Source organism: Ornithorhynchus anatinus, chromosome 3 (assembly GCF_004115215.2).
Source record: "Ornithorhynchus anatinus isolate Pmale09 chromosome 3, mOrnAna1.pri.v4, whole genome shotgun sequence".
NCBI classification, from domain to species: Eukaryota; Metazoa; Chordata; class Mammalia; order Monotremata; family Ornithorhynchidae; genus Ornithorhynchus; species Ornithorhynchus anatinus.
The window spans coordinates 1,987,525-2,009,835 of NC_041730.1; the positions used below are offsets into that span (position 1 = coordinate 1,987,525).

Here is a 22,311-nt window from a genome sequence, read left to right on the forward strand (position 1 = left end):
CCCGCCCACCGGTCCCTGGGGGTCTCGTATCACCGGCAGGCCGCAGCGGGGGGATGGTGGGGGGGGCCTGTTAGTTTGTTATTGAGGGGGTCTCAGCGGGGAAAGAACCATCCTGCTCTGGCAGCCCCACCCTCAAAAGGAGAGTGGAGCGGAAGCTCTCTCTCCTGCCCGTTTGGGGGCCTTCTCTTTCCCCCTCCACTCTCTCCATCTTTTCAAAGAGGAAGCAGGGTGAGGGAGAGGTCAGAGAGGACCCCTGCCCATCCTATGGGCCCAGGTGGTCACTGTGCAGGGGTGGGGGCGCTGCTGGTCTGGACTGTGGTTCCAGACTGCTGCCCTCTGGGCCTGCCGCCCTCTGGCCTGGCAGGAAAGGTAACGGTCTCCGGCCAAACTCCCCGGCGGGGCCTCTAACCGGGCCGGAGAGCGACCGAGCGGGAACGAAAGAGCCCGGGTCCCGGTCCGTATGTCCTGCTCCTCCCTGACCTCAGTTTTCCCCAGTGAGGTCCCCGTCCCCCGAGGCCCTCGGCGGGAGCGGGCTGGGGTACTACTGCTTCTGGGCCTGGTCGATCCGGTTCCTGAGGGTTGTGATCTGCAAGCAACACAGACGACTCGGATTCTCGGGGGGCTCGGGAACAAAGCCGGGGTCCCCGTGCCCCTCCGTGCCCCGGGGGGGGCACCCCAGGGCCCGGTTCTGGATTCAGGGAAGTCCCCGGGGACCAGGGAGCGATATTCAGGCAGGAGGCGGTGGTTCCCAAGGCTCTGCCCCCTGTGAGCTGGGCAGGGGCTGGGCACAGCCCGTATCCCTGGGGGGCAGGGGAGGCAGAATGCGTTTTCCCCAAGAGATGCCCATTTGCCCGGCGGGAAAGACGCCCGCCCGGACCTCAGCCCCGGCCTCCATGACCCTCCTGGGCAAACTGTAAGAAGAAGGGCGGTGTTGGCGTTGGGTAGAGGCCTTTTACTTACTGTGACCTGTGACCCCGGCTCTGCCCCAACGGGGCGGGCACCTCCAGAGCGATCTGAGACCCTAGCACTTACCTTTCCCGCCAGACCAGAGGGTGACAGACCCAGAGGGCAGCGGGCACAGGGGGTGGTGGGCACGGAGAAGAAGCTTTGAGGGGGACGCTACCAGTGTACCCCCGCCCACGACACTTCTCCTTGCCTACCTCAGTCTGACTCTGTCTTCGTCCTACCTCCCTGGGACAGAGGTCTTCCCTGCCAGACGTTGGCCTTCGGCCGGCCGCCCCGGGCCCAGCCAAGACAGCAGGGGGTAGCCGACGGTGGCTAGGGCCAGACTCGGATGGGGTCCCCGAGCCCGCCCCGCCCACTTTGCGATCCTGCCAGAACTCCACCCGTGATGCTGGGGCAGAGAAGGGATCCCCTCCCCCCCCCGGCCCTTGGCAGAGGGTTCCCACGGGGGGGGTCCCCTGTGCCCGTGGCCGGGGGGGGCACCTCTGTACCACACTGGGGGTTTCCCTTGTGCCCGCTGCCATTGTGTTCCTTCAGGAACCCAGGATCTCACCATGCAGAAGGCTCATGCATCTGAGATCAGGCCAGGGTATGCGACCCCCTCCACCCAATACTCACAACTTAGCCAACATCGCCACCCTCGCCCGCAGGGCTGTGATCTAAGAGAGACGGAGACGATTACCCTGGCGGTCGGGGGGCAGGGAGGTAGGGGAGCCACCGCCGGTGAGGGACGGAGGTTTCGGGGTGGAGCCGGGCAGCCAAGCGGAAAGTACCCGGGCCCGGGGGGCCAGGAGCCCTGGGTTCTATCCCGGGCCCTACCGGGGAACCTAGAGCAAGTCAGTTCTCTGCCCTGCACCTCAGTTACCTCATCTGTAAAATGGGGATTAAGGCTGTGAGCCCCATGTGGGACAGGGACTATTCATTCATTCGATCGTAGTTATTGAGCGCTTACTGTGTGCAGAGCCCTGTACTAAGCTCTTGGAAAGTACAGTCCAACTGATAGCTTGACTCTAGCCCAGCATTCAGAACAGTGCCTGGAACATAGTAAACGCTTAAGAAATACCACCATTATTATTATTTATTACTATTATTATTCTCCGGGCCTCAGTTTCCTCATCTATAAAATGAGGATTCAAAACTGGTTCTCCCTCCTAGACTGTAAGTCCCGTATGGGGTAGGGAATGTGTCCGACCTGCTCATCTTGTAAATGCCCTAGTGCTTAACACAGTGCTCGGGACATAGAAAGCGCTTAACCAATATCACAATTATTATAATTATCATTCTCTGTGCCTCAGTTTCCTCATCTGTAAAATGAGGCTTCAAGACTGGTTCTCCGCTCTAGACTGTGAGTCCCACATGGGGCAGGGACTGTGTCCAACCTGCTTATCTTGTAACTACCCCCGTGCTTAACACAGAGGTTGGCACATAGTACGTGCTTAACAAAAAACATGATGATGTAGCGTATTGTCCTCTCCCAGAGCAGTGCTCTGCGCACAGTAAGCACTCAGTAAGTACCACTTATTGATTAGGTGGGCCTTCCACGACTTGGGAATGAATCCCTCAGGCTGCGACCGGCGAGCGCAGGAGTCGGACCCTGCCGGGGGTCGCCCTCTGGAACCTGCCCCCACCCCAACCCGTGGGACTCCCGTCCCAGGGACAGGTTGTGGCTAACCTAGCGGGTGGTGGTGACGCTGGTCCGGCGGGCTCGTGACCCCTCATGCGGGTCATTCAGTCAATCAATGGTATTTACTGAGTGCTTACTAATGATAATAATTGTGATATTTGTTAAGCGCTCACTATGTGCCAAGCACCATTCTAAGCACTGGGGTAGTGCAAGTTAATCAAGTTGGACCCAGTCCCTGTTCCACATGCGGCTCACAGTCTTGATCCGCACTTTGCAGATGAGGTAACTGAGGTCCAGAGAAGTGAAGTGACTTGCCCAACATCACACAGCAGACATGTAGTAGAGCTGGGATTCGAACCCACGTCCTCTGACTCCCAAGCCCAGGCTCTTTCCACGAGGCCACACTGCTTCTCAATGTGTGGAGCACTGTACTTGGGAGAGTACAATACAACAGAATTAGAGAAGCAGCATGGCGTAGTGGATAGACCATAGGCCTGGGAGTCAGAAGGTCAAGGGTTAATAATAATAATAATAATGTTGGTATTTGTTAAGCGCTTACTATGTGCCGAGCACTGTTCTAAGCGCTGGGGTAGACACAGGGGAATCAGGTTGTCCCACGTGGGGCTCACAGTCTTAATCCCCATTTTACAGATGAGGGAACTGAGGTACAGAGAAGTTAAGTGACTTGCCCACAGTCACACAGCTGACAAGTGGCAGAGCTGGGATTCGAACTCATGAGTCCTGACTCCAAAGCTCGTGCACTTTCCACTGAGCCACGCTAATCCTGCCTCTGCCACGTGTCTCTTTTGTGACCTTGGACAAGTCATTTCACTTCTCTGGGCCTCAGTTACCTCAGTTGCCTCATCTGTAAAATGGAGATTAAAACTGTGAGCCCCACATGAGACGGGGACTGTGTCTCATTTGACTTGCTTGTATCCATCCCAGCTCTTAATACAGTGCCTGGAACATAATAAGCGCTTAACAAATACCATTATCGTTATTAATAATAATTAGTGGACACTTTTCCTACCCATAATGAGCTTACAGTCTAGAAGGGGAGACAGGCATTCATAGGAAAGCAGTGTGGCTCAGTGGAAAGAGCCCGGGCTTGGGAGTCAGAGGTCATGGGTTCGATACCCGGCTCTGCCACTTGTCAGCTGTGCGACTGTGGGCAAGTCACTTCATTTCTCTGTGCCTCAGTTCCCTCATCTGGAAAATGCGGATTGAGACTGTGAGCCTCACGTGGGACAACCTGATTACCCTGTATCTACCCCAGCGCTTAGAACAGTGCTCTGCACATAGTAAGCGCTTAACAAATACCAACATTATTATTATATGAAAAATAATTTATCAGATATTTAAAGATTTGTACGTGAGTGCTGTGGGGTTGGGGGTGGGATGAATATTAAATGTCCCTAGGGGACAGAATGAAGTGCCTAGATGACAGAGAAGGGAGAGACGAGGAAAAGACGGCTTATTTGGGGAACGCCTCTTGGAGGAGAGGTGACCTTAATAATGCTTTGAAGGGGGAGAGCGTGGTGGTCTGGCATACGCAGAGAGGGAGGGAGTTCCAGATCGGGGCGGGGAGGTCGTGGGAATGGGGTCGGTGGTGAGACGGGGTCCGGCCGGGGTGGGGGGCCTGGGGAGACCCCCCCCCCACCGCTCACCTCGTATTTCTGCCTCTTCAGCTTCTCCCCAAACTCGAACTTGTCGGTCTCCAGCTGGTGCAGGGATTCCCACAGCTCCTTAGCCTTGTCTCTGCGGGTGGAGAGAAGCGAGAGGTGCCAGTTTAATAAAGGAATAATTAAGAAATAATGATGGTACATAGCCAACTATGTGCCAAGCGCTGTTCTAAGCACTGGGGTAGATACACGTTAATCGGGTTAATAATAATAATGTTGGTATTTGTTAAGCGCTTACTATGTGCCGAGCACTGTTCTAAGCGCTGGGGTAGACACAGGGGAATCAGGTTGTCCCACGTGGGGCTCACAGTCTTAATCCCCATTTTACAGATGAGGTAACTGAGGCACCGAGAAGTTAAGTGACTTGCCCAAAGTCACACAGCTGACAAGTGGTAGAGCCGGGGTTCGAACCCATGACCTCTGACTCCAAAGCCCGTGCTCTTTCCAGTGAGCCACGAACCTTCTCTAGGTTGGCTTCTGCAGGGTTGGAAATGGTCCCTGTCCCACATGGGGCTCCCAGGAGCAGTGTGGGAATCAGAAGGATCTGGGTTCTATTCCCGGCTCTGGCACACGTTGATGATGATGATATTTGTTAAGTGCTTACTATGTGACAAGCACTGTTCTAAGCGCTGAGTACATACAAGGTAATCAGGTTGTCCCATGTGGGGCTCACAGTTTTAATCCCCATTTTACAGATGAGGGAAGTGAGGCACAGAGAAGGTAGGTGATTTGCCCAAGGTCACACAGCAGACAAGTGGCGGAGCCAGGATTAGAACCCACGACCTCGGACTCCCAAGCCCGGGCTCTTTCCCCTAAGCCATGCTGCTTCTGAGACTGAACCATGCTGCTTCTGGCTTCCTGCCCGTAATGAGCTTACAGTCTAGAGGGGGAGACGGACAGGCATATGAATAAATAATCTATAAGATATAATTTAAAGATTTGTACATAGGTGATGTGGGATTGGGGTGAATATTAAGCCATGTCTGCTGGGTGACCTTGGGCAAGTGACTTAACTCCTCTGTGCCTCAGTTACCTCATCTGGAAAATAGGGATTGAGACTGTGAGCCTCAGGTGGGACAGGGACTGTGTCCCACCTGACTTGCTTATAGCCACCCCAGCGTTTAGCCCAGTGCCTGACACACCGTGAGCAATTATAAAATATCATAATTATTACTAATCCCACCCCTCGTACCAGTCCCACCACTTCTACCAATTCCACTAGTTACTGGTGAAATTACTACTACTAGAGAAGCAGTGTGGCTTAGTGGAAAGAACCCGGGCTTGGGAGTCAGAGGTCGTGGATTCTAATCCCGCCTCCGCCACTTGTCTTCTGCGTGACTGTAGGCAAGTCGCTTAATTTCTCTGTGCCTCAGTTCCCTCATCTGTAAAATGGGGATTAAGTCTGTGAGCCTCAGGTGGGACAACCCGATTACCCTGTGTCTCCCCCAGTGCTTAGAACAGTGCTCAGTGCTCAGAAGCAGCGTGGCTCAGTGGAAAGAGCACGGGCTTTGGAGTCAGAGGTCATGGGTTCGAATCCCTGCTCGGCCACATGTCAGCTGTGTGACTTTGGGCAAGTCACTTAACTTCTCGGTGCCTCAGTTACCTCATCTGTAAAATGGGGATTAAGACTGTGAGCCCCACGTGGGACAACCTGATTCCCCTGTGTCTACCCCAGCGCTTAGAACAGTGCTCGGCACATAGTAAGCGCTTAACAAATACCAACATTATTATGCTCGGCACAGGGTAAGCGCTTAACAAATATCATTATCATTATTATTATTAGTCCCACGTCCCGGTCCTGCCCCCTCCCACCGTGGCCGGCCACCTCAGTTTGTCGTCGCCGAGATGATCGATGTTGAGGGGCTTCCTCCTCTCTGCCAGGATCTTCTTCTTCATCTCACGGGCTGTCTGCTTCTTCCCTCTCTTCTGGTCGGCCTGGGGAGGGGGCGGCATTCAGATTCCCACCCTCCCCCTCGACACTTCCCCCGCGACCCCACACCAGCAAGGACGGGCCAGGGACGGTGGGCCATACGCAGGGGCTGGGGAACACGGGGGTTCCCACGTGACGAGTCTCTGGTTGAGCCCCCAAGATGAACCCCCTGTGAGTGCCCAGGTGAGTGTCTAAAGTGAGTATCCAGGTGAATGCCCGAGTGAGTGCTCAAGGGGAGTGCCCCGGTGAATGCCCAGGTAAGATACATGAAGATGAGCACCCCCAGTGAGCATCAGTTGAGTGCTCAAGGGGAGTATCCAAGATGAGTGCCCAGGCGAACGCCCAGGCAGGTGTCCGGGTGAGTGCCAAGGGGAATACCCAAAATGAGCCCCCAGTGAAAATCCAGGTGAATGCCAGGTGAGTGCTCAAGGGAAGTACCCAAGGTGAGTCCCCAGGTGAATGCCCAGGTAAGGCACACGAAGATGAGCACCCCGGTGAGCATCAGGTGCGTGCTCAAGGGGAGTATCCAAGGTGAGTGCCCATGCGAGTGCCCAGGCAGATGCCCGGGTGAGTGCCAAGGGGAATACCCATGATGAGCTCCCAGTGAAAATCCAGGGGAGTGCCCAGATGAGCATCCAGGTGGATGCCCAGTCGAGTGCGCTGCCCACCTTGGCCAGGTAGCTGCTGTAGGAAGCGCCCATGGAGGACAGAGCCTTCTTCTTCTTCAGGTCATCCTCAGCTTTCCGCTTGGCATCCTCTTCCTCACGCCGGGCTTTCTCCTCCTGTCAATCAATCAGTCGTATTTATTGTGCGCTTATTGCGCACAGAGCACTGGACTAATCTTTTGGATATAATAGAGCTGGTAGAAATGTTCCCTTGCCCACAAAGAGCTTACAGTCTAGAGGGGAAGACAGACCTTAATATGCTACTGATGCCCGTTTTCTTGTTTTTATTGTCAGTCTCCCCCCTTCTAGATTGCGAGCCTGTTGTGGGGCGGGGATTGTCTCTATTTGTTGCTGAATTGTACTTTCCAAGCACTTAGTACAGTGGTCTGCACACAGTAAGTGCTCAATAAATATGATTAAATGAATGAATGAATGAATAAATAAATAAATAAATGATGGATACGGACATAAAAACTGTAGGGCTGAGGTAGGGGTGAATAAAGGATCACTTCTCTGGGCCTCAGTTACTTCATCTATAAAATGGGGATTAACTGTGTGCCTCACGTGGGACAACCTGATCACCCTGGATCTCCCCCAGCGCTTAGAACAGTGCTTAACAAATACCAACATTATTAAAGGTGCAAATCTAAGTGCAAGGGTGAGGCAAAAGGGAGAGGGAGAAGAGGAAATGAGGGCTTAGTCGGGAAGACCTCTTGGAGGAGATGGGTTTTTAGGAGGGATTTGAAGGTGGGGAGAGTGGTGGTCTGTCAGATAAGAAAAGGGAAGCAGCGTGACTCAGTGGAAAGAGCCTGGGCTTCGGAGTCAGAGGTCATGGGTTCGACTCTCGGCTCTGCCACTTGTCAGCTGTGCGACTGTGGGCGAGTCACTTAACTTCTCTGTGCCTCAGTTACCTCATCTGTAAAATGGGGATTAACTGTGAGCCTCACGTGGGACCACCTGATGACCCTGTATTTCCCCCAGCGCTTAGAACGGTGCTCTGCACATAGTAAGCGCTTAACAAATACCAACATTATTAAAAGGGAGGGCGTTCCAGGCCAGAGGCAGGACGTGGGCGAGGGGTCGGCGGCGAGATGGACGAGATGGAGGCCCACTGAGAAGGTGGGCGATAGAGTAGTGGAGTGTGTGGGCTGGGTTGGAGTAGGAGAGCAGTGAGGTGAAGTAGGAGGGGACGAGGTGGTGGAAAACTTTAAAGCCAAAGGTGAGAAGTTTTTGTTTGATGAGGAGGTGGGTGGGCAACCACTGGAGGTTCTTGAGGAGCAGGGAAACATGTCCTGAATGATTTTATAGAAAAATGATCCGGGCAGCAGAGTGAAGTATGGACTCAAGTGGGGAGAGACCGGAGGCAGGGAGGTCAGCGAGGAGGCTGATACGGTCATCAAGGCGGGAGAGGAGAAGTGATTGGATTAACTTGGTAGCAGTCTGGATGGAGAGGAAGGGCAGATTTTAGCAATGTTGTAAAGGTGGAACCGACAGGATTAATGACTGATGGAATATGTGGGTTGAAGGAGAGAGAGGAGTCGAGGATAATGCTAAGGTTATGGGCCTGGGAGACGGGAAGATAGGCGGTGCTGTCTACAGAGATGGGAAAGTCAGGGGGAGGACAGGGTTGGATGGGGAGGATGAGGTGTTCTGTTAAATTTGAGGTGTCAGCAGAACATCTGAGTAGAGATGTCCTGAAGGCAGAAGGAGAGAAGTAGAGGCTGGAGATGGAGATTTGATAATTATCCGTGTAGATAATTCAATCTATCAATCCTGTCTTGTCATCCACCCCCACTGAGAGTGAGTCAGGTTGGGGGTGGCGGGGTCGGGGGGATCTGACCGGGGGCCCCCCAGCTAGAGGATGGGCCAAGAGGTGGGGGAGCCGCTGGGAGCCGGGATCGCGGGGGTCCTCACCGCCAGCCTGTTCTGGCGTTCCTTCTCCTTCTCCGCCCGGATTCTCTGCTGGTCAGCCCTCTCGGCTCTGCGCTTCTCCTGAAGGTCAGAGGGCACGGCTCAACCCCCGCCCGGTACCTGGACCCAGACCGCTAGAAGCTAGGCAGCGCGGGGATGGGGCCAGGGGCTCCTCCCCACCCCGGGCACGCAGCCCTTTAGAAACCAGGTGGTGGAGGGTTGGGGAAGGGGGCTCCTCCCCACCCCCAGCACACAGTCCATTAGAAGCCAGACAGCGGGGGTGATGGGGATGGGGGCTGCTCCCCACCCCCAGCCCACAGTCTATTAGAAGCCAGGCGGTGGGGGAATGGGACGAGAGCTCCTCCCCACCCCCGGTCATAGTCTATTAGAAGCCAGGGAGCAGGGAGATGGGGATGGGGGCTCCTCCCCACCCTGGGTAGGGAGCCCATTAGAAACCAGGCACCGGGGGATGGGGATGGGAGTTGCTCCCCACCCCGGGTTACAGTCAATTAGAAGCCAGGCGGTGGGGGGGATGGGGACTGGGGGTCTTCCCCACCCCTGGGACACAGTCCATTAGAAGCCAGGCAGCAGGAGGATGGGGCAGAGGCCACCCTAGGCCTCCGAGGCTAGAACGGGAAAGACCCGTGGAGGACCGATCGGGGAGGGGGTTCCCGGTCCTGAGCCCACCCCCACCCCACCCCACCCCACCCCGGCCACCGATTTCCAGATCCTTGGGCACGCACGATTCTCTCCTTGAGGGCAATCAGCTCCTCCTCCTCCTTCTTCCTGGCTTCGAAGTGGTTGTCGATGAGGGCCTGGAGCTCCATCAGATCCTTGTTTTGCCTTTTCTTCTGGATGTCCTGCAGGGGGGCGGATCCAGAGACAGGGTCGGGACCCCTGCTTCCCTCTGCACTCTCAAAATCCCACCCTTCCACATCCCCTCCCCGGGCCTCTCCCAGCCCAGCTCCACCCAAAGGGCAGGGGTCTTTAGCCAGCATCGGGGCTTCTGGCTGGATGGCCAAGGCCTTGGTCCAATGGGGAGAAGAGGTGGGCGGGGGAGGGTGGTCGCTCCCCTTGGCCTGAAATAACACCCTCAGGCCCCCAAGGATTTATAGAAGCAGTGTTGCCTAATGGATAGAGTGCGGGCCTGGGAGTCAGAAGGAACTAGGGTCTAATCCTGGCTCCGCCACTTGTCTGCTGTGTGACCTTGGTCAAGTCACTTCACTTCTTTGGGCCTCAGTTCCCTCATCTGTAAAATGGAGATGAAGACCATGTGATCCCCATAGGGGTCAGGGACTGTTCCGACCTGATTAACCTGTATCTACCCCAGTGCTTAGAACAGTGCTTGGCCCATAGTAAGTGCTTAACAACTATTATTATGATTATATTAGGTGGAGATGGGTCATGGGCCTGGGTTGGGGGCGGGGGCTTTTCTCCCGCTCTGCGATCTCAGGGAACGTGAGACCGGCAAGGGGTGACTGACAGGCGAATATACTCACATCGAAATCCACCTTCTCCCCTTCCGGGATCTTCGGAGCTGTTAACCTGTCGAGGTGAGAAAGAGGAGAAAACAAACTCTGACCTCCCTTTCACCGGTCTATCAGAGGGGCTTCCTCAGACTCTCACCCCTCCCAACCCCCAGGCCAGGTCCACCGGAAGGTCAATCGATCGGTCAGTGGTATTTACTGAGCGTTTACTGTGTGCAGAGCACTGTACTGAACACTTGGGAGAGTACAGTACAAGAGAGTTAATAGGCATGTCCCCTGCCCACAGAAACTGGCAGTTATCAATCAACTAATGGTATTTAATAATAATAATAATGTTGGTATTTGTTAAGCGCTTACTATGTGCCGAGCACTGTTCTAAGCGCTGGGGTAGACGCAGGGGAATCAGGTTGTCCCACGTGGGGCTCACAGTCTTAATCCCCATTTTACAGATGAGGTAACTGAGGCACAAGAGAAGTTAAGTGACTTGCCCAAAGTCACACAGCTGACAAGTGACTGAGCCGGGTCTCGAACCCATGACCTCTGACTCCAAAGCCCGTGCTCTTTCCACTGAGCCACGCTGCTTCTCTAACTCAATCTCCTTGGCCCCTCCAACCTCACCCTGCTGCTCTCCAACTTCAACCCAGCTCACAGACTTGGCTCCTCTAATGCCAACCTGCTCACTGTACCTCAATCTCACCTATCTCGCCTCCGACCCCTTGCCCGTGTCCTGTCTCTGGCCTGGAGCCCTCCCATCTCATATCCGACAGACGATGACTCTCCCCCCTTCAAATCCTTAATGAAGGCCCAGCTCCTCCAAGAGGCCTTCCCTGACTCCGCCCTCCTTTCCTCTTCTCCCATTCCCTTCTGCATCACCTTGACTTGTTTCCTTTTCTTCATCCTCCCTCCCAGCCCCACAGCACTTATGTCCAAATCGGTCATTTATTGATTTCAATTCATGTCTGTCTCCCCCTCGAGACTGTAAACTCATTGTAGGCAGAGAACGTGTCTGCTATATCACTAATCAGCATCATCCTCATCATACTTGTTAAGCGCTTAGTATGTGCCAAGCACTGTTCTAAGCACAGAGGTAGGTGCAACTTAATTAGGTTGGACACAGTCCCTGTCCCCCATGAGGCTCACACTCTTAATCCCCATTTTACAGATGAGGTAAATGAGGCCCAGGAAAGTGAAGTGACTTGCCCATGGTCACACAGCAGACACATGGTGGAGCCAGAATTAGAAATGTGCTTCTGATTCCCCTGTTCTATCCACTAAGCCAAGCTGCTTCTCCATTATTGTTATATCGTACTCTCCCAAGTGCTTATTACAGTACTCTGCACAAATAAGCGCTCAATAAATATGATCGATTCATTCCTGCCTCAACGGAATCAGGTGGGGCAAACTGGTGGTCAGCAATGCAAAAGCACCACGAAAGGACGGGGCCATGTCATGCCTGAGTGATCGATCGATTGGCCGATTGATCGATGGATTACCTTTAGTCTTCCATAAAGTGTCCTGAGCAGAATCCCCTACTTACTTTGGCCTTGGCTTTTCCTCTGATTTTCAGGAGCAGGTCCAGTGGGAGAAGGGAGGTCAGAGGAGGAGGAAAGATGGAAAAAATAGTGAGACCAGAGTGAGTGGTGGGGAGGGGGGGTGAGGGGAGAGGAAGAATAATTAAAGGAAAATCCAGGTTGGGGGACCAGTTGGGAAGCCTGGTTAGGAGTGAGGCTGTTGAAAAGGGAAATTGTTGGCATCATCATCATCAGTACTTCTGTGGTGCCCGCTATTGTGCAGAGCGCCGTACTGGGCGTCTCCTGTGTGCAGAGCCCTGTACTGGATGCCTGCTGTGTGCAGAGTGCTGTACGGTGTGGAGAGTGTTGTACTGGGTGCTTCCTGTGTTCAAAGTACTCTACTCTGTGTAGAGCACCGTAATGGGCCTCTGCCGTGGGCAGAGCACTGTGCTGGACACCCGCTGCGTGCAGAGTGCTGTACAGAGTACCTACTGTGAGTGCAGAGCTTTATACTAGGTCTCTGCTGTGTATTGAGCACTATACTGGATGCCTGCTGGGCACAGAGTGCTGTATTGGGCATCTGCTGGTTGCAGAGTGCTCTACTGGACCTCTACTGTGTGCAGAATGCTGTACTGGGCACTTGCTGTGTGCAGAGCTCTGTACTGACTGCCCAAGTCTTTTTTCTTTCTGTCAGTCCTCTAAAACCCGTGAACAATGCGCTGCACATGGCAGGCATCCAGTACAGTACTGTGCACAGAGCAGGTGCTCAGTACAGCTGGCTGCCAGTGAGTACTGGAGATGGTGTGTGTTGGAAGAGGGGAGGGATGGGTGAAGGCAGGATAGAAGGAGGGAGGGAGAGAAGGAAGGCAGGGTAGGGGGGAAGGAGGAGGAGGGCAGGGGATGAGAGAAGGGGCAGCAGCAGGCAGTTCTTCTCTGCTCCCCCTGGGGTGGTGGCAAATGTCTGGTTCTTTCCTGACCCCGCTCTGCAAGACCCAGGTCCAGGCCGGTCTGCAGGTCTTGGGGGTGGGGGGAGTTGGGGGACAAGAGAGACAGGTCAGACCCCCTCTCTCTCCTCTCTGGTGGCCTGGGAGACTCTCTCTACTGGCCCCCGATTATTATTTTATTTTATGCTTTTATTTAGCCTATCTGCCCCAATTGTGCTCCAACACTTCATCTCTCCAGATGTGTCTGTCTCTGGTATCTTGTCCCCACTTTAAATTGGGACCACTCCCCCCCACGAAAAGGACAGGGAGTCCACATGGTGGGCATTCTCTCCTAGAGTTTTGCACAGTGCTCTGCACACAGAAAGGACTATTCTCCTGTCTGAAGCTGCCTACTCGGTGCCAGGGGCTTTAAGATGAAGAGGTCACCCCTCCCCGACCCCGAGTCTCTTCTGTGACACCAGATTTCTTCCTGAGGATCCTTCCCGGCCTCCCACCCCCACCGTCTGCATGCACGGTCCCTTCTGACCTCTCTCCAGTACCTCTCAGCAGGAGAAGGCGGAGGGCAGAGCTTGCTCACAGTGCTTAGCGCCAGCCTGCCCAGCGGCACAAAGCAGCAGCAGCAGCTCGGGAGAGAAAGGTCTGGGAGAGTCCCCTCCTCCCTCCAACCCCCTCACCACGGAGGTCCAGAGATGGAAGGCAGAGACCCGAGAGACAGAGAGAGAGACAGAAAGGAAGGGGATGGATTGAGAAAGAGAAAATGGAGGTAGAGACAGTGAGAGAGAGAATCAGAGACAGTGAGGCAGAAAGACACCAGGGACACGGATTGAATGGAGGTGGAGAAGAATGTAGAGAGACAGAAATTCAGACAGAAGGAGAAGAAAAACAGAGTGTAAGCATGTAGAAAGAGAAACAGAGAGGAAAACAGAGACAAAGAGACAGAGAGAGATAGGAAGGGGGTGGAGGGAGAAAGAGAACGGAGGTAGAGAGAGAGAAAAACAAAGACAGTGAAACAGAAAGACAGCAAGGACACAGAGTGTATGGAGGGGGAGAAGAAGAGAGAGAGAAACAGAAATTCGGACAGAAGGAGAAGAAAAATAGAGTGTAAGGGTGTGGAAAGAGGAAAGCAGAGACAAAGAGACAGAGAGAGATAGGAAGGGGGTGGAGGGAGAAAGAGAGAACAGAGGTAGAGAGAGAAAAACAAAGACAGTGAGATAGAAAGACAGCAAGGACACCGAGTGTATGGAGGGGGACAAGAAGGGAGAGAGAAAGAAATTCAGAAAGAAGGATAAGCACAACCAGACAGAGAGTGTAAAGGTATGAAAAGTAACAGAAGAAAACAGAAACAAAGAGGGAGAGAGGTATAGGAAGGGGGCAGAGGGAGAAAAATGGAAGTAGAGAGAGAAAGAGAAACAAAGACAGTGAGACAGAAAGACAGCAGGGACAGGGTGTGTATGGAGGGGGAAAAGGCAGTGAACAACATACAGAAATTCAGACAAAAGGAGGAATAAAAACAGATAGAGCATATAAAGGTGGGGGAAGAGAAACAGAGAGGAAAACAAAGACAAAGAGACAGAGAGAGAAAGTAAGGAGGAGGAAAGAGAAAGAGTGAAAGGACGTGGAGAGAGACAGGCAGAGACAAAGAGACACAGAGTGTAAGGATGTAGAGAGGGAGATAGAGAGAGAGACACACAGAGGGACCAAGTATAAGAAGGAGGATACATATTTATAATTCTATTTATTTATCTTAATGATGTGTATAAATCTATAATTCTATGTATTTATATTGATGCTATTGAAGCCTGTTAACTTGTTTTGATGTCTGTCTCCCCCCTTCTAGACTGTGAGTCCATTGTTCATTCATTCAATAGTATTCATTGAGTGCTTACTATGTGCAGAGCACTGTACTAAGCGCTTGGAATGGACAATTTGGCAACAGAGTCAATCCCTGCCCATTGACGGGCTTACATGGGCAGGGATTGTCTCTGTTGCTGAATTGTAATAATAATAACACTGGTATGTGTTAAGCACTTACTATATGCCAAGCACTGTTCTAAGCGCTGAGGTAGATACAAGATAATCAGGTTGTCCTATGTGGGGATCACAGTCTTAATCCCCATTTTACAGATGAGATAACTGAGGCACAGAGAAGTTAAGTGACTTGCCCACACAGCTGACAAGTGGCAGAGCTGGGATTAGAACCCGTCACCTCTAACTCCCAAGCCCGGGCTTTTTCCACTAAGCCACGCTGCTTCCCTTTCCAATTGTACTCCCCAAGCGCTTAGTACAGTGCTCTGCACACTGAAAGTGCTCAATAAATATGATTGAGTGAATGAATGAAAGGAGGAGAAGACTGAGCTACACACAGAAACAGAGATAAAGAGAGGTGGAGTGGGAGACACAGAGAGAGACAGAAACAGAGACAGAAACGAGCATGTAGAGAGATTTAGAGTAAAATAAAGATAATAATAATAATGTTGGTATTTGTTAAGCGCTCACTATGTGAAGAGCACTGTTCTAAGCGCTGGGGTAGATACAGGGTAATCAGGTTGTCCCACATGAGGCTCACAGTCTTAATCCCCATTTTACAGATGAGGGAACTGTGGCACAGAGAAGTTAAGTGACTTGCCCACAGTCACACAGCTGACAAGTGGCAGAACCGAGATTCGAACCCATGGAGACAAAGCAAGAGAAAGTGACAGAGACCAGGAAAGATCGAGAGTATAAGGAGGAGGAGAGAGACAGAGAGAGTGACAGAGACAGAGAAATCACGAATATAAGGAGGTGGAGAGGAAGACAGAGGGAGACAGAGACAAAGAGACTGAGAGTGTAATGGGGTGGAGAGGGAGACAGAAAGAAATAAACAGAGACAAAGATCAAGAGTGTAAGGAGATGGTGAGGCAGAGAGACAGAGAAAGGGAGACAAAGAGAGATTGAGGGAGAGAAGAAGATAGAGAGAGATAGAAATTAAGAGAGATTGAGCATGTAAGAGGTGGAGAGGGAGACAGAGAGAGACAGAGACAAAGAGAGATTGAGAGTGTGAGGAGATGGAGAGGGAGACAGGGAGACAGAGAGAGTGTGACAGAGGCTAAGATGGAGAGTGTAAGGAGATAGAATGGGAGACAGAGAGACAGCGAGACGGCAAGTGACAGAGACTAAAATTGAGAGTGTAAGGAGATGGAGAGGGAGACAGAGAGAGACAGAGATTAAGAGAGATTGAGCATGTAAGAGGTGGAGAGGGAGAGAGAGAGAGAGAGAGAGAGACTAAAAGAGATGGAGAGTGTCAGAAAATGGAGAGGATGACAGGGAGACAGAGAGAGAGTGACAGAGACTAAGATCGAGAGTGTAAGGAGATAAAGAGAGAGATAGAGAGATACAGAGAGGGAGACTGACAGAGACCAAAATTGAGAGTGTAAGGAGATGGAGAGGGAGACAGAGACTAAGAGAGAATAAGAGCATAAGAGATGGAGGAGACAGAGAGACAGAGAGAAAGAGACTAAGAGAGATTGAGCAAGTAAAAGGTGAAGAGGGAGAGACAGAAACTGAGAAAATGAGAGTGTAAGGTGATGGAGAGGCAGACAGAGAGACCGAGAGAAAGAGACAAAGAGAGATCGAGAATGTAAGAAGGTGGAGAGGGAGACAGAGACAGAGACTAAGAGAAATCGAGAGTGCAAGGAGGTGGAGAGGGAGACAGAGAGTGTGACAGAGACAGGGACTGAGAGTGTAAGGAGATGGAGAAGGAAGCAGAGATGGAGACAAAGGGAGAGTGACCCGAGAGAGACAGTGTCTAAGAAGATGGAGAGGAAGATGGAGATAGAGAGAGAGATAGCAGAGACAAAGAGAGATGGAGGGGACAAGGGGACAGAAAACCTCTCACCTTCATACTCATCTTGGTCATCGTCTTCGGCTTCTTGGCAGGGCCAAGCACGTGCAGGAGAAAAGCGGGCGGGAAGCACACAGGGGGCGTTAAGGGGGTCCCCGCGGGACCCTGGGGGGAGGGAGGGGACTCGGGGGCACCGGACCACCGAGGCCTGGCCGTGGCAGGAGTGGGGGGATGGAGGGGCAGGTGTGTGACCCCGTCCCTCCTCAGGGAGGGGGCAGGGGGCAAGACTTTGTCCCATTTGGGGAAGGGTCTTTTCAATTGCGGTCTCTGGAACGGCCCCCACAAAATCACGCTCGCCCAATTCTCGGGGGCTTTCTCTCTCTGTCTCTGTGTGTCTCTGACTCCCTCCGCCTCCCTGTCTCTGCCCTCGAGAACACTTTAAGGATGAAATAGACCCCTCTCCCACCTCCCTCACTCCACCCACTCTATGGCTTAGGTGCCATCCGGCCCTGAGATGGGGGGTGGGCTAGATCACCTCTTAAAGGAAAGTGGGAACGACGGGCTTGCTCGTGAGCCCAGGGGAGCCCAAGATACGGGGAGGGGAAGCCCAAAACCAGCTGGCCCACCCAGGACCCGATGCAGGTCCTGGCCCCGGCTCTGCCCCCAGATCTCTGCTGGGTAACCTTGGGAGAGTCACTGAACCTCTCTGGGCCTCATTTGCCTGCTCTGTAAAACGGGGAGATTCATCCCTTGACCGATTATATTAATGTCCATCTCCCCCCTATAGACTGTCAGCTCATTGTGGGCAGGGAATGTCTCTGTTTATTGTTATATTGTACTCTCCCAAGCCTTAGTAGGGTGCTGAGGATATACAGTAAGCGCTCAATAAATACGATTGAATGAATTAAATGAATGATTAATCCCTAATCTCTCTTGTTTAAATCCCAACTGCTACTGCAGTTTACCGGACTGTTCTCCAGACTGTAAACTCGTTGTGGGCAGGGAACATATCTACCAATTCCGTTATAGTGTAATAATAATAATAATGATTATTATTATTGTATTCGTTAAGCACTTACTATGTGCCAAGCACTGTACTAAGCACCGTGATAAATAAAAGTCAAATTGGGTGTACTCTCCCAAGCGCTTAGTACACTGCTCTGCACACAGTAAGGGCTCAACAAATACCATTGATTGATTGATCTCCCAAAATAGGGAATGTGTCTACCAACTCTGTTACAGCATAATAACGATAATGATGATGATGCTATTTGTTAAGCGCTTAGTATGTGCCAAGCATTGTACTAAATGGTGGGGTGGATATAAGCAAACCGGGTATACTCTCCCAACTACTTAGTCCAATGCTCTGCACATAGTAAATGCTCAATAAATACCATAGATTGCTCGCAATAGCTTGTAAGCTCCTTATGTATTATAAATTATTTATTCATATTAATGTCTGTCTCCCCCTCTAGACTGTAAACTTACTGTGGACTGGGAACGTTTCTGCTAATTCTGTTGCATTATGCTCTCCCAAACGCCTAGTGCAGTGCTCTGCACATAGAAAGCGTTCGATAAATAAGATTGATTGATTGACTGAAGGCAGGGAAGGCATCTTCTAATTCTACTGTCTTCTCCCAAGCGTTCAGTATAGTGTTCTGCACACAGTAGGCGCTCGATACATAGCGTGGATGAACTTTGCCCCCCTTTGCCTCAGCTCCCCATCTCCTCCGTGTCACCCCGACTCGCTCCCTTTGCCCTATTCTCCCCTCACCCTACAGCCCTGGTGTATATATGTATATGTCTGTAATTCTATTTATTTATATTGATGCCTATTTACTTGTTTTGATGTGCATATATCTTTAATTCTATTTAGTCTATCGATGCCTGTTTACTTGTTTTGATGTGTATAGATCTACAATTCTATTTATTTATATTAATGCCTGTTTTACTTGTTCTGATGGGCATGTACATCTCTAATTCTATGTATTTATAGCGATGCTCTTGATGCCTGTTGACTTGTTTTGATGTCTGTCTCCCCCTTCTAGACTCTAAGCCCGTTGTGGGCAGGGATTGTCTCTACTGCTGAATTGTGCTTTCCAAGCGCTCAGTACAGTGCTCTGCACGCAGTAAGCCCTCAATAAATACGATGGAATGAATGAATGAATGGTACCCCTGGGGCTGGGGGCGTGGCAGGGCAGAGCAGGGGCAGCAGGGGCCGAGGTTCTGCGTTCTAATCCAGCGTCCTGCTAAGAGGCGTCCACCGCCCATGCAACCGAAGCGCGTCCCAGCCAGCTGCTGATTGCCATGCGCTCCCGCACTGGCTCCCCCTACTGGCCGGCAGGAGCCGCTCCACCTCCCCCGTCCCCGCCCGAGGTCGCCCCCCGATCCCCGCCCAAGGTCGGCCGCCTTCCTCGCCCCGTCTCCCAAATCCCCGCCCCCCCCCCGCTCTCCCCGGGCCCCGGTGGGAGGCTTCTGGCCCCGTGGCCCCGGTAGCCCCGATGTCTGGGGTTTTGGCCAACAGACTCTTCCCTCAGTTTCCCCCGGGCGTGCCCCCCACCACGCTCCTAAACCACCTTCAACCTCTCCATGCTCTCTCCTTCCTTCTTCTCTTCTCCCCCTTCACCTTTCTCCTCCCCACTTCCTCTTCTCCCCTTTCCCTCTTCCTCCCCTCCCTCCCCTTCCTTTCTCCTCTTCCCTCTTTCCCTCTTCATCCTCTTCCCCTTCCCCCTCTTCTCCCCTTTCTTTTCCTCCTCTCTCCTTCCCCTTCCCTCTTCCCACTTTCTCCTTCTCTTTTCTCCTCTTCCCTGCTCCCTTCTTCCCTCTTCATCCTCTCCCCATTTCCTATGCCTCCCTCCTTCTCTCTTCCTCCCCTCTTTCCTCTTTCTCCTTCTTTCTCCTCTTCCCTCCTTCCCTCTTTCTCCTCTCCCCCTTTCCCTTTTCTCTTCCCCCTTCCCTCTTCCTTCCATCCCTCCTTTCTCCTTCTCTCATCTCCTCTTTTCTCCTCCTCTCCCCTTCCCCATTTCTCTTCCCCCTTCCTCTTCCTCTCCCCCCTCGTCTTTCTCCTTCTCTTTTCTCCTCTTCCCTCCCTCTTCATCCTCTCCTCCTTCCCCCTCTCTCTCTCCTCCTTCTCTCCCCCCCCAAGACGTCGAACCTCCGGAGAAAGGGTTTGGAGAGGAGGGGAGCTCACACCTACCTTCTTGGACTTCTGCGGGACCACGTGGGGGGCGACAGGTTGAGCCAGCAAGGGCCGAGGAGGTGGAGAGAAAGAGAGAGGAGCAGGGCCGTGAGATTAGCTCAGGACAGGGGTCAGGGGTCGGGGTCAGTGGGTGGGGAGGGGTGGGGGTGGCAAGGAGAAAGAAAAGCAGGGCGGTGAGGAGGTTGGCTTCGGGGAGGGGGCGGGAAGGGGTACCGAAGGTAAGGGCGGCGTAGGAGCGGCCCCACCGGCTGATAATTATGGTATTTGTTAAGCGCTTACTATGTGCCAGGCACTGTACTAAGCGCTGGGCTGGATCCAAGCACATAGAGTTGGACACAGTCCCCGTTCCATGTGGGGCTCACAGGCTCAATCCCCATTTTACAGATGAGGTGACTGAGGCCCCAAGAAGTGAAGTGAGGTTAGGGAGGACAGAGGGGGAAGAAGTTAGGTCGTGTCCCTTCCCTGCGGTCACCCTAAGATTCCCGCAACACTCGGGCACACACACAAACACCCCCAACGTGGGCGCGCACGTGGGGGATGGGAATCTTAGCCTGGCTCAGCTCGGGCCGCCTGGGCTTTTGCTGGGTGAACGAGGGTCGGGATCACAGGCACACAGGGGGGTTTGGGGGGAGGGGGGTCACAGGGACCACCTCATCCAAGCCCCTGGGGAACCCCAATCCAAGCACAACCGGCGGAGACACCTCTCCTGCCCCATGGGGGAAGGACCAGGGTTGACTCGACAGGCGGGCTGGTAAAGTTTAATGGTTATTTGCAAGTCTGGGTTAGTATTTTTAAAGGCTTGCCTTTCCCTCGTGGGGAGTGGGAGGGTGGCGGGGTCCATCTCACCGTGTGGACATGTGCCGTAGAGGTCTAGCTCGGGGGAGGAACCTGGGCCTGGATGGTGGGTGAGGGGGTCGTAGGGGTGGGCGGGGAGGGGGCTGGATCCCATTCCTTCCCTCGGCCCTGGATTCCCGCTCGGCCGAGGGGCCGGTAGAGACGAGGAGGAGGCTCAACTGGGAAGTCACGTACCTGGCTGGGGAGCTTCCCGGGCGGACAAGGGTCAAAAAACGGGTGGCAAAGTCGGGAATCACACACACACACGCACAGAGAGAGAGAGTCCGGGGCCGCGGCCACGCCGGATCCCGGAGGCGGGAGCGTGGACACAAGGTGGAGAGAAGGTTAATTAGGAACGAGGTGAGATGGGGTGAAAATCCGGAAAGACAGGCCCGAGGGCCGGGCCGTTTTGGCCTTGAGAGTCATGCAGTGAGTTTCTCCGTTAGACTGTATTCTCCCAAGCACCCAGCACGGCACCCTGCACACAGCGCTCGCCCAGTACATCTCCCTTCACACAGAGGTCGCCCAGCACAGTACCCTGCACACAGCAGATGTCCAACATAGCGGGCGCCCAGCACAGCACCCTGTACATAGCCGATGTCCAACACAGCGGATGCCCAGCACAGTGCCCCGCACACGACGGGCACCCAGTACAGCACCCTGCACACAGCCGTGCCCAATATAACACGCTGCACACGGAGGACGCCCAGCACAGAGCCACCGAGGCCGAGATTTTGCCAACCGCCCCCGAACCCCAACTGGAAACCGAGGGCGGGAGCTGAGGCTCAGCACAATGGAAAACAGCTCAAAGTCGTCCCTACGGCAGCAGCCTGAAGCAGGGTAGACTCTCTTGCATTCATGGAACACTGGAGGGGGATGGGGGACAGGGAAGGGAGAGGCGGGGGGTGGGATGGTCCATGCTGGGGTCACTGGGGGTCACAGTACTAGGTGCGAGGCACTGAACTAAGCACTGGGGTAGATACGAGCAAATCGGGTTGGACACAGTCCCTGTCCCACTTGCGGCTCACAGTCTCGTTCTCCATTTTACAGAGGATGTAAACACAGAAGTAAAATGACTTGCCCAAGGTCACACAGCAGATCGGGCAGAACCGGGATGAGAACCCAAGTCCTTCTGACTCCCAGGCCCGGGCCCCTGCCACTATGCCATGCTGCTTCGCTCAATGGGGGAGAGTGTGGGATGGAGGGGGAGAGGCAGGGGGGTGGGATGGTCCGTGCTGGGTCACTGGGAGGTGTCAAAGTTGGAAGGGGGCAAGGCAGGGATAATAACAATAACAATAATAATAATAATAATAACGGAATTTATTAAGTGCTCACTAGGTGCCAAACACTGTTCTAAGAACTGGGGTAGATACAGGGTAATCAGGTTGTCCCACGTGAGGCTCACGCTTTTAATCCCCATTTTACAGTTGAGATAATTGATGCACAGAGAAGTTTAATGGCTTGCCCAAGATCACACAGTAGACAAGTGGCAGAGCCGGGATTAGAACCCACATCCTCTGATTCCCAAATCTGTTCTCTAGGGATGGAAAAGGAAAAGTCAGGGACTGAGAAGGGAGGGTCAAGAATGGGTAGAGGAGAGTTAGGGATGGGGAGGGAAGACTCTGGGACGGGAGGGGAGAGTCAGGGGTGGAGAGGGGAGAGTCGGGGATGGAGGGAGAGAATCAGGGAAGGAGAGGGGAGAATCCGGGATGGAGAGGAGAGTCAGGAATAGGAGGGGAGA

The 22,311-nt window shown here is 53.2% G+C and overlaps 1 protein-coding gene across 1 annotated transcript; it reads right to left on the minus strand.

Annotated features, from left to right (window-relative positions):
- Positions 1-517: 517 nt before the first annotated feature.
- On the minus strand, positions 518-19,757 carry TNNT3 (troponin T3, fast skeletal type). Its single transcript, XM_029059058.2, has 10 exons — positions 19,734-19,757; positions 16,592-16,624; positions 11,800-11,818; positions 10,275-10,320; positions 9,519-9,635; positions 8,779-8,856; positions 6,868-6,981; positions 6,095-6,204; positions 4,255-4,345; positions 518-586 (listed from the first exon to the last, which is right to left on the minus strand). Exons 5-10 carry the CDS (start codon positions 9,600-9,602, stop codon positions 542-544), a joined length of 522 nt encoding a protein of 173 aa, XP_028914891.1. The 5' UTR covers positions 9,603-9,635; positions 10,275-10,320; positions 11,800-11,818; positions 16,592-16,624; positions 19,734-19,757; the 3' UTR covers positions 518-541.
- Between the last annotated feature and the right edge of the window lie 2,554 nt (positions 19,758-22,311).

Bases quoted from the DNA above. Each gene is read 5' to 3' on its own strand.
- TNNT3 (XM_029059058.2), bottom strand. From the start codon at position 9,602: ATGGAGCTCCAGGCCCTCATCGACAACCACTTCGAAGCCAGGAAGAAG. The intron at 6,205-6,867 runs GTGGGCAGCGCA...CCCCCTCCCCAG, and splicing joins ACAGCAGCTACCTGGCCAAG to GCCGACCAGAAGAGAGGGAA. The intron at 587-4,254 runs GTGAGCGGTGGG...TGTTGCTTGCAG, and splicing joins TGAAGAGGCAGAAATACGAG to ATCACAACCCTCAGGAACCG.